Source organism: Parambassis ranga, chromosome 21, assembly GCF_900634625.1.
Source record: "Parambassis ranga chromosome 21, fParRan2.1, whole genome shotgun sequence".
NCBI classification, from domain to species: Eukaryota; Metazoa; Chordata; class Actinopteri; family Ambassidae; genus Parambassis; species Parambassis ranga.
The window spans coordinates 16,182,708-16,194,877 of NC_041041.1; the positions used below are offsets into that span (position 1 = coordinate 16,182,708).

Here is a 12,170-nt window from a genome sequence, read left to right on the forward strand (position 1 = left end):
GTGGCTGTAGAAGCAGCTGAACTTTTTGCAGCCACTCCCTTTTAGGCAACATCTGGGAGGTTTATAGGGTTTTGCAATGAAGGTTTTTCACAGTTAGTAGTTGCCATCATCACCCTGAATAATAACTGTGTGCAAGTACACTTAATTGCCACACCTCATTTCAAACTGTCAAACCTCTTCTTGGCCAGGAATCAGAGTTATTTCTGTATGCTCTCTGTGTCCAGCATGTCTTTACTCATGCTCATTAAAATAACCGTCCAATTTTGGTTGCTGAAGTCTGGCATGCAGGGCGTGGGAATTCAGTTCACTGGAGACAATCAGACCCGACTGGCATTTAGTTCTGGTGGCACTTGAAGACTTGGTGGCCTTGGAGACTGTCAGTACACACAAGGGATGAAGTTGACAGAAGCCAGGTTATAAATCTGACCGCTATACTTACTTGAGAATTATCAACACACAGCAGCAAATTTCACACAAAAGCATAAAATTATAAACTGATTACATTTTTTATTAGTTTGAAGGGATATCATAATAGTCTGCAAAACAAAAAAACCTGCTGTTTATGTAACATGAGTCTGCTTACACATGAATGACTACTGCTAAGAGCCGTACACCTGTGAGGAGGAAAGTTTGGACTTTTTAGGACTACAGTACCTTTTTACATTTTGCATTGAGCAGAAACATGACAATACTGCAAGTCATGACTAGGAAGAAGGAAAACATGCAGTAGGTTACATTACATTTTTTTGTTATTTCTTTTGCTGCGTTTGATCTTGTCGGGGCATCCCATTTTTGCAATGAACTAGCTCATTTTCTCTCTGGTGGCTGTCAACCCATTGAAATTATACTGAACTAGATCCAGAGTCCATGTAGGTCGGTATAAATAGCTGTAAAGGAGGAGAGGCTAAGGATGTATGATTCTGTCTTTTGGCCTAGTTAGGTGCATCTTTTTGATTAGAGGCACAGACAGTATACACTCAAAAGTGTGTGTGGAGATGCAGATGTTCAGATCATTCCCCTAATGTGGTTGAACTAGGCTTGTGCAAAATCGTATCGTGTGCAATTAATTGTCAGAAAAACTGTCACCAATTAATATTTGCCACTTATAAATTACGGCGATTAGTGCCTCGTCATGATGACACATTTTTGTGTGCGAGATACGCTCACCATCACCCACAAGCGCACACATGTGAGCCCACAATAACAATAATGGCGGAAGGCAGTGGTATTCAGTTAAATGATGAGGAGCAGCATGTTCCTAACAGAGGTTCAACGTCTGTCACCATAAGCCGGAGTACGAAGAAAGCCGAAGAAAGCGCGACGAGGCCACAACTACAGTATGAGTGAAAAAATGCACTAGTGTGGGACATATTCCAGTCACAGGTTAATTTGCACAGACACATTCTTTAACTTGAAATAATCACTGATGTGACTTTTCTGAACATATTTGTCCTGTTTAATTTTAATAGTGATATGCTGCACTGTGCTGCTCTGTGACCTTAAGATAAGAACATTTGAAGAACAAAGTTAATAAATGTTTGCTTTATTATTCTTGTTATTCACCCTCTTTCTTCTTCTTCGTCTTTTTTATTCTTCCGCAAGTTTTTTGGCGCAGCATATCTTCACCATGCATTGACCGATTTCAGCCATTCAACTATCAAAAAATTATAGTTTTTCAAATATTAAGCAATTTCGGTGGTTTTTGAGGTCTCCTCTGCTGTTACCATGGTGACAGGCTGACACAGAGGCATACAAAGCTCTGAATTGCTCTGATTCTCCAGCAATTCAGAGCAATCCTTCACATCAGCATTCAAAGCAATGCTTCTTTTCAATGAATCTGCATGCATGCATCAATGATCAGCAAGGCTTTATTTGGTGTATTTTTTTAATTCTGTAAAACAATATTGGATTATTGAATTAATTATTGACTGCTATTAAGAACTAAATGTAACAGTATAGTTGGACAATAAGAATGCTATGTATGTCAGATTGTTTGCAATGCATGGCTTTCTTGAGTTGTCTTGAGTATTTTTCAGCCATTTTGTACTAATCAGAATCAGAACTACCGGTACTTTACTAATCCCAGGGGAAAATTGCTTAAAAGTTAACAAAAGAACAATGCAGCTCTACAAAATGCACAGATTAGTAATAGGCTTTTATTTAATGTCATTCACATGTTATTGTTTCCATGTTATTGACACCTATTGTTTTGTATTGAATCCATTGTATTTAGTACTGTACACCCCACCTATGAAAATATTTGCAGAGTGAGTGATGTCCACTAATCTGTCTAATCTATCTGCCTATTTTTACTCCTGGCCTAGATTTGAATTAAATCAGTTTAGAGCAAACTACTCTAGAATATGAAAAAAGCTCTTAACCCTGGAGCTTGTGATTAGAAATAGTAGATAAGTAACAGTGCCTGCCTGGTCAGTCCTCTAAAGTAAAGTGGCCATGGCAATGGAGATTTTCAAAAGCCGCTTTAATACAGTTGGAGGCAAAAAATGCTGTTGTCATACTGCTCTTCCAACATTGCTGTTTGTGTTCACTAAGGTCATGGAAGATAAAATGAGAGACCTTGTAAATATTGTAAATAGAGTAAATATTTACTCTTAAAACACTGCACTGTGAATGACTGACATGCTAAGCAACAAAATGTTTAAAAAATAATAAAGAAATGTTTTAGTTATCAATAAGCTACCCAACAGTGGACAAAGGGACACACTCGTCACTTACTTGGCATTTTGTTAATTCTAAGGTTAATAATTGTCTAAAACCTTTCTGTTTGCATAGGCCTGTTCACTGAAAGTTGTGCAAATAGGGAAACAACTATGCTTGTCTGTTTAGCTCACTCTTTAGGGGCTTTTAATTTGAGCAGGACACCTCTGTCTCATCTGTTTTAGTAAAATCACTGTTTGTTTTTTTACAATCAAATGTCTCAATTAGGGCATTAAAATGTTTAGAGATGTAGTGACTGTCTGAGATTACAGTATGACTTGTATGACTATGTATTATAATAGATATTTTACCTGCAAAATACTCAAGAACACATATAGTAACCGTTATATGATTACCAAACCAGTTGCTACTGGTTGAATATAAAGATAACGTGTAGAAACATGGACACACACATTTATGACTTGCATATGGAGAGGTCTATTACTGTTTCTTGGTATGGTTTACACCTCAGCTGCGATTTGTGACTCTTTAGTCTTTTGTTTTGTTTTTTTCATTTGTCCCATGTCCAGTGATGAAGCTTTTAAAGTATAACAGTTATGAACTGGAGTGTGTTAATACTGTGTGATCATGTTTTTCTTTTAAACCGACTCTTTTCTTTATGCACTCCTGTTCTTCAGTCATGGTGACTGACATTAAGGAAATGCATTAGTGCACTGGTAGGAGGTTTTACAATTACCCCGCCTAGAGGCAAATAGGCTGCAGCCACACAGTGTCTGCCACAAAGTCAGAGGAAGGAAATGCTTGCACACACTCTCTAACGCACACACATACAGTACACTCTCTGAGAGAGGTCCTTTTAAGGAAAAGGCCCTGCTCTTGCCTGACTGCTGAGTGGAGCAAAAGACAAGTCCCTTTAATACAGAAATATAGGGACATGCATACATTTACACACTGTTATGACTGCATATATACATGGGTTGTAAGATTCTCACAAGATTGTGTAATTCTATAAAGACTCTACTAGATCTATTTAGAGTTTGAATTGATATACTATGTTTGTACACTGCTGATGATCCATATATCAATGTCCTGCTGCATTTGACAAGGATCACATCTGATATGAAGCTGTTGTTTTTCTATATTCAGTGTTTCCCCTAGGTTTATATGCTGTGCAGATAAGATGAATAAGATAAAGCTATTAGTTTGTTAGCTGCCCCCCTAATAGAGTGGTAGGGGAAACCCTGATATTACTTCTCTATGTGTTACTTCTCTATTGAATGGAATGGGATAAGATGTGTAGACATTTGCCAATGAAACCCTGTCTTTTTCTCTCTGTGTTCTCAGGCTGAAGCCAGGCTGGCAGCAAAGAGGGCAGCCAGGGCAGAGGCCAGAGAAATCCGTATGAAGGAGTTGGAGAGACAACAAAAAGAGGTATACAAGTCAAAATGCAACAGTATACACACCTACATGTTTTTTTTCTCACTTTCACCTCAATTTTATTGGATTAAAACATTAGCCTTTTTTGACATTTTGCATTGAACTCTGCACACAGGTTGCTGTTGTTAGTCCCCCATGGTTAAATGGCCCTAAATAACAAGAGGGTGTTAGCAGTCGTGTTAGGGCTGCACTTTGTAGGTGGACCTAAAGCATTTGCTGTCACTTGTTTTCAACTCTTAATCTGCACCTTTTTGATCCTGTGGGTTAAAGGGCTAACTGTGTGAGGATCCAGCTGTGTTCAAAAGTGTGTGCAGCAGAAGTGACACAAATGTATTACTCATTCAAAATAAACTACACCGCTCAAAAAAATAAAGTGAACACCTTAACAACACAGTGTAACTCCAAGTCAGTCACATTTCTGTGAAATCAGCCTGGCCATTTAGGATCAACACTGATTGTGAATCAGTTTCAGCTGCTGTTGTGCAAATGGAACAGACAACAGGTGGAAATGAGGCAGTTATCAGGACAGCCCTATAAAGCAGAGGTTCTGCAGGTGCTGACCACAGACCAGTTCTCTGCTCTCATCCTTTCTGCCTGATGTTTTGCTCACTTTTGCATTTTGTCAGTGCTCTCACCCCTAGAGGTAGCATGAGCTCGACATCCACAAGTGGGGTTTGTGCTTGCAGGGCGATTACAAGATTTGCCAGAGAACACCAAGATTTGTCAGATTCGACATGAGAGCAGGTTCACACTGAACACACGTGACAGATGTGTGTGACGTGGAGACGCTGTGGAGAATGTTCTGCTGCCTGTAACATCCTCCAGCATGACCAGTTTAGCGGTGGGTCAGTAATGGTGTGGGGAGACATTTCTTTGGAGGGCCGCACAGCCCTCCATGTGCTAGCGAGAGGTACCCTGACTGCCATCAGGTACCGGGATGAGATCCTCAGACCCATTGTGAGACCATATGCTGCTGCAGTGGGCCCTCTGATGCATGGCAGTGCTAGGCCTCATGTGGCTGAAGTGTGTCAGCAGTTCCTACATGATAAAGGCATTGATGCTATTGACTGGCCTGCCCGTTCCCCAGACCTGAATCCATGTCTCGTTCCATCCACCAACACCACGTTGCACCACAGACTGTCCAGGAGTTAACTGATGCTTTAATCCAGGTCTGGGAGAAGATCCCTCAAGACAACATCCACTGCCTCATCAGGAGCATGCCTATGCGTTGTAGGGAGGTCATACAGGCATGTGGAGGCCACACACACTACTGAGCCTCATTTTTACTGGTCTTGAGGAATTTCCACTCATGTAGGATCAGCCTGTAATGTGATTTTCCACTTTTATTTTGTGTATGGTTCCAAATCCAGAACTCCATGGGATAATGATTTTGATTTACATTGATCATTTTTATGTTATTTTGTTCTCAACGTATTCCAAGATTTTCACCTAGAAATATTTCATTCATTGAGGTCTAGGATGTGTTATTTTAGTGTCCCTTTATTTTTTTTTTGAGCAGATTAACACATCATCATCCTCATTCTCAGTTCTCTCACTGGATTCTGTGGATTTAATGAATGACTGTTTTGGGCTAAGTTAGCATAGATGCATAGATGCTGCATCCTTAACATAAGTACATATGTAGGTAATGTTTCATTCACTGAGTTTATGGTGCTTTCTGTCGTTAACATGTTCTAAATTAAGTGAGGTATGTAAAACCTTTTTTTATTTGTATTATAAGTATGAAAGGAAAAATTAAATAAAAGAACCTTATGGATTAATTATACAGTGCAGCTTCACACTAAGAGATTTAGTACATCGTTGACCAAAGCAATAAGTCAGTAAAGAAAGTCTCAGAGAGGCTCAGTAATTACTCCCTCAAGAAGGGCTTGAACCTTTTCCAGTTAATCTCAGGCCAGACTGACAAAAATCTTCCAAGACGTTAAATGGAAACTCCTCAAGATTTCATTCAGTGCCTGTTCCTGTATGATTTACAACCCTTAAACTTGTGTCTTCTTTCAAAGAAAAATACAATTTACATTTATTTACATGTGTTACATGTGTTTCATCATGTTTTTATGTGTAGCCCTGCTTCTCTAGGTATGCAGAATGTAGTGTAACTTCAGGGGCTCTTTCTTTTTGCCTTTTTATTTCTAACAGGGAAAAGGGCAGAAAGGGACATAGGCTGAGCCTGGATTTCATTGCCGTTTAATTTCTTCACATTTTATTCCATGTAACACAATCCTTAAAAGTGTTTAGTATCAGCACTGTGTTGAAACAGGTGCAGAGCTGAACATTAACAGTGTGTTTTTGCTTTCTCTGATTTAGCACCTTTGATCTGTGCCATGGGGAGTCTCATTTTTCCAAGCTCACTATTCTTAGCCTGTAGTAATCCTAAACACACAGACAGACATCTGCTGCTCACCTGAAGAAACTGAGCTCTTAAAAATTGTGTACTTTTGTATACTTTTTTTTAAACCTATTTATATCTAACCTTGGTGGATTTGCTGAAATCTCCCTGAACTTGGTTTAAAAAAATACTATAAAACTATAAACACGTCTACACATTTAAATAATTATTAAATGAATTTACTAGTATAAACAACTAATTTGCCAACTGTTTGATTGTTTAAGTCCTTTATCAAGACAGTATACAAAATATAAACTTTACTCATTTCTGGGTCATCATTTGATGATTTACGGCTTCATTTTATAGGTACGTATATTTAAATTACATTATTATGTAAATTTCACTGTAGAAACACTACACTATATATTGATGACCGGGACATTTCCAAATTATATATCATTTTTCAATTTATTGAAAATTATATTTCACTGCATCGGAAAATCTTTTTTTTTTTTTAATTGTTCAAAATTGAGCATTTTACCTGCAACAACCTTATGGGACCACAAATTTTAAAATGGAAAGCTACTGATAAAGTCATGACATATTGTGCAATGTCCTCTTCTGTAAAAATGATGTTACATCCCTCCAATCTATTTTATAACACTTCTTTGCTTGTCATTATAGAAAACGCTTTTTCTGTTGCGGTATATTGGGATGATCAATTATTCAGCTGTCCAAACGCAGGTGGTGGTGGTGAGCCCAAACAAAACGGTCTTGAACAAACACCACACTAACACACACACACAGACCAGTCATATGTGCTGGATTAGGGTTCATTGTTAAGCTGAGTCTGGTCAGTGTGTGTGCGTGCGTGTGTGTGTGTCCTTTAAACCTTTTAGCCGAGTTCTAAAGTAGCTTAGCATGTGGTGCTCCCTGGTCCAGTCAGCAGTGGAGCAGTTGTTTTCGTCGCCGTATTGTTGACATGAATGATGGACTTCTGCACTCACATCCACCTTCAAGGATTCGGGACGTTTCCTTATACACAGAAGACATAACGTAAAATTTAGCAGGAGCATACGACAATTGAGTGGTTTCTTGGGTTACTTTGAGCTCAAATCTCAGTGCTCCGTCTTGCTGTGATCCTGCCTATGTGACTCGCCATGGTGTTACCTGCTGACTGCTGAAGGATGCGAACTTTCCTTCTACCCTGAGGGCAGCAGGACGGCTGGACGTCGGCTGACAGGGAGGGGGCTGAGGGCAGCCCTCTCCGGGCGCCCAAGAACCCCTCCAGTTAAGAAAGGGAGCTTGGTGAGTTGACTGGAAGAGGTGCATACATGTAGGCGGATTGTATAACTCGTTTGTTGAATGGGCTTATGACGATGCGTGGCTCACTTGCTAATAGGGTGTCCAGACACATAATGAGAGATAAGTAAGTAGATAAGATCTGTTCAGTCACTTATTAATCTGTTGGAGTGTAGATTGATAATTTTTCTGCCATATGGACGGTTGACTTGTTGTAGGAAGATGTCAAAACGTCAGAACTTGTGTATCACAGATAGTTGAAGAAATCATTACATTAGTACATCATTACTATACTTAATACAGTATCCCAATATTGTGCCTCTTCACTTATAAAGTTGTTATGTATCAGAGCTTCCTGGCATTGCCTACCCTTTATGGTAGGATATATTATAATTAGGTTTTAAATGAATTGTATCTTTGTGGAGTTTTAGATGTTTTTTTATGACCAAACTGTAAATCTGAGAGGTTTTTTGTGCAGGGATATGACTTTCCATTACATCTTAACTGTAAGATAAATTAGGGTGAGAGGTCCTACTGCTTTGATCATCCAGGGGGGCTCCTGCTACTGAAGTAGATTTTTTTTTCTGTTGAAATTGAGTTTTGATGGCCAGAACTACATCATAACCAATCCACATACTGGGCAAGCATACAGGAGAGACAGCAGTGGTAAATCTGGATTAAAGTACTGGAACGATGTGGCGGAAAGTACAACAGCAAGGGTGGGGTGTGTTGGGTTTGGTCAGCAGAGGTTTCCAGCCAGGCTCGAGAAGGCAGCAAGCAGGCACAGATTCTCATTTCTGTTTTGTCTGTGTCAAATTTCATCAGGAAAAACAACAAAGCATAAGGCTACAGAGATCTCTGCTTTTGATTTTATTATTACAATTGATTTGTGTGTTTATATAAAAAACAGCAGTGGCCTTGAATGCACTATCCTGTTCGTGGTTGTGGTGTGCAAGTATTTTGGTTCATAATAGTGGACTCTGCTTAGAGTTCCTGTTTTTATAAAGGATGACTGAACGGTGTACTCCAGAAAAGTTTACTGAAAAGTTTACTCCAGGCTGCTGGAAAGAAGGTTTCAACCAGTGGTTGAACCACAGATTCAGCTGCATGTGAATTCCATCCTGGTTGATCAGCTCCTAACTCTTCGTGGGGGTTATTTGGGAGTCATGGGTGTAGGACATGTGTTTTATGTACATAAAGAACACCTACATGTACCCTGGGTGTTGAGGGAGCATGAGATACTGTTGTTTTTGAGGCACCTGGTATTTGTTTACCCAATGTATGGCATTGTAGGTAACATGTCCTTGTTGCAGAACCTGTCAGCAGCCAGGTGTCACATGTCTCAGATGTGTTGTCATGGGAACATAGGCTGTGTGAAACCAGCAGCGTTCTGCCACTAATACTGACCCTTAAGGAATCATGGGGAGGCGCCTAGTAACCCTGTCTCAGGTCTTTAAATCTCCAGTCTGTGTTCTTTGGTCAGTTCCTATTGGTCCTGAAGTACAACAATATACTTCACATTCCTGAGCATATTTCCTTACGCTGTCTCTTTTTTAGCTATGTCAATTCACATTGTCATCATTTATTATTTTTGAGTCTGATTTAAATTTTTCTTATTTTCATGCCTGATATCTTCTGATCTTTCCTCTGTGGTGACCATCAATGTGGTGTTTAGATCTTTCAAGTACAGAAGGTAGGCCTGCTCTTTCATATCTCCACCCAGGGTTTTTTTTCATTTTGCATGATAAGAGAAATAGCCTAGGCGTGTTCAGAAAATATTGGAACCCTGTTGCCGGTTATAATTTTTCACCCCCTAAAAATCTCATCTTTCCTCAGAAATACTATGGCTTGAACACAACAGTAGATGACAGAGTGGACGGCAAATGGGGAGATATTGAACAGTGGATGGTATAGTTTCTGTGGTGTGATGAAAATACTAAAACTCTTTTGGTTACTACATTCTGCGCATGTGTTGGTTTGCCTCTCTCTGTTATGTGTGTGTGTTGGAGGCTTTTGCAGTGTGACAGACTGTCTGTTTGAATTCCAGATAATTCCTGTTAAACCTTTTTTAGAAAATAAAGGATTATAATGAATCAAAGCTTGGCCACAGATGATAATCCACTTATTCAAAGGAGCTAGGCGCCCATTTGGCTCTGTATCACCATGACCATCTGCCCCATTTGTCCAAGACTGCATGGGATTGACTGTGTTGAATGCACTGCTTTAGTTATTTAGTTTGAATTATCCCTGATTATTTCGTCAGTTGAGCACAGCAGTGATGATAATTGTGTGTGTGTGTGTGAACTGGTTTGACTAACCATGATGTGCATTAACCAGTCCTCTTGCATTGGACTTGCGTTCAATAGTAACGTAACGGTGTGAGTCTTTGATTTGGTGTTACAATCATCAAAACTCTTTTGTTGCCTTCTTAACTTGCATGGTACAACTGGCATCTGTTGAGAAATAAAACTGGTGATTTATCCCACTTACACGTTTACATATTAAGGATAAGGCACATTGGGGTACATTGGATCAGACTGACTTTGGGCAACAGTTTTCTTCCTCGTCCATCTGTCTCATTGGTCTTTGACATCTCTCTCCTCCTTCACACCCTTCATTCTCCATCTCTCTCTTCTCCATCTTCACCCCTCCTCTTCCCTATCCAGGAGGACAGTGAGAGGTACTCACGTTCTTCACGGATACACACGGTTTGTAGCCCTCCCTCTGTTTCCATCTCGTCATGCTTTTTCTCTGTAACTTTTTGTTCAAATATCTAAAAATGTCAAACCTGGGAGACTCCACATAGCTGGAGGTTGCAACATACAAAACAAGTCTGTATTTTGTTTAAATGTTGCAATGGTGGCCATGATTCACCTGGGACAATAAGAGGCCTTTTTTGGAACAGGCCCTACTACAGACAAGATTTCACTCTGTTTTCACATGTTGCCTTGATTTATTTTATTTTGTTTTTGTAAATGTGTCTCATAACTTTTAGATAAATGTTCAGACTTTCCTTTCCAACATTCCCACAGAAGATTCACTAAAGCAATGAGTGAAACAGTTTTTGAAAGTGTGTGTGTTCAGCACAAAGACTTCTGTTCAGCATCATTGTTGATGTAAATCAAACATTGTGTCATAACCATTCATTTCATTCTCTTGCCCTCTCACACAGCTTTCAGACGATGATGAGCGGATGTCAGTGGGAAGCCGGGGCAGCGCCAGGGTTAGTATCACAGCACATGCAATAAAACTTCTTAAACTTCTTGTTCAATCTACTTCTCCTTTCAGTCTTTATCACATACTTTAAACTTTTACAAATCCTCAAAGACTGACCTTGTTCTGTTGAGACTTTGGTGACATAGAGTGGCGTGTCTGTCCTTGGCAACTAAACACAGTGCTTTTAGTGTGGGTGGTGGCTTGTTGGTAATGCTATTGTATCTTTTACACAGTCTGATCTTGATGCAGTCGGGGCTTATGGTGGAGGGGTAAGGAACAATGTAAAAACCCACACTGGGTGAATATTTAACCCCTCTGTTACAGATTTGTTGCGATATGCATGTTTGCGTGCTGAAGTGAATTCATTTTTATCCTATCTACTTGCAAGATGCAAGTAAAAAAAAAAAAAAAAAAAAAAAGGCCTTGTCATTGTCGTGCAAAATGTGATTATAACAACACATAACATCACAGATTATTACCTTCTATCAAGTTGTTTTAGGGGTCTAATTGCTTGTTTGTGGAACAGTAACTATCTGATTGTGACAAAAATAACAGTGTGTCATGGAGCGCCATTAAAATAATTGCTTGTTACAGCTGTTAACTGCTGTTCCTTGTTCCTGTGTAATTGTGGAAACATTCTTAATACTAACCATTCTAATGGGGGTATGAGGTCCTGTATGTTAAAGTGCAGCCAGTTTATTGGCTGAATCAGTTTTTGTTATGCTTCCTGTCTGACCTGTGTGGAGCTTCCACTGAGCGTGTGTGTGTGTATGTGTTGCAATGTGTGTGTCGATTTGACGTGAAGAAAGCCTGGATTTATACAACACACTGTTCTTTCTCTTTCTGTCACCTAAGGGCTCAACCTTACATAAGAAGTCAAAGAAAAAGAAGAAACATAAGCACAAAGACAGAGATGTATGCAAAAGCTCAAACTGTAACAATACAAAGCACAGACAGAAATTGCTCAGGAATTCACATTTTTGTTTTTATTCACAGAAAAATGGTTATGATGATGATTACAGTGTCATATCCAGCAGGGTTAGTAGCCGTGTGTGTGTTTGCTTTTCCTCTTATAGAATAATTAAATAGTCATCTTTGTTGACAGCATGATACAGCCTGCAGTAAGACTTTATATAGAAGCTACTTCTCTCCTTCATCTTTTCATGACTCTTCTCTCTCTCATTCT

General features: G+C 39.4%; 1 protein-coding gene across 10 annotated transcripts in view; it reads left to right on the forward strand.

The window, feature by feature from the left end:
• lrrfip1a (leucine rich repeat (in FLII) interacting protein 1a) overlaps positions 1 to 12,170 on the forward strand; it is a 32,452-nt gene that overhangs the window by 8,104 nt on the left and 12,178 nt on the right. For 7 of the 10 annotated variants that reach the window (XM_028393929.1, XM_028393928.1, XM_028393925.1 and 4 more), the window contains exons 2-9: positions 4,024 to 4,110; positions 9,444 to 9,461; positions 9,605 to 9,676; positions 10,435 to 10,476; positions 10,941 to 10,991; positions 11,218 to 11,253; positions 11,840 to 11,899; positions 11,981 to 12,022. In XM_028393929.1, coding sequence (XP_028249730.1) covers positions 4,024 to 4,110; positions 9,444 to 9,461; positions 9,605 to 9,676; positions 10,435 to 10,476; positions 10,941 to 10,991; positions 11,218 to 11,253; positions 11,840 to 11,899; positions 11,981 to 12,022 — 408 coding nt within the window. The remainder of the gene's footprint in view (positions 1 to 4,023; positions 4,111 to 9,443; positions 9,462 to 9,604; positions 9,677 to 10,434; positions 10,477 to 10,940; positions 10,992 to 11,217; positions 11,254 to 11,839; positions 11,900 to 11,980; positions 12,023 to 12,170) is intronic. The other 3 variants (XM_028393927.1, XM_028393930.1, XM_028393931.1) reach the window with 3 other exon arrangements.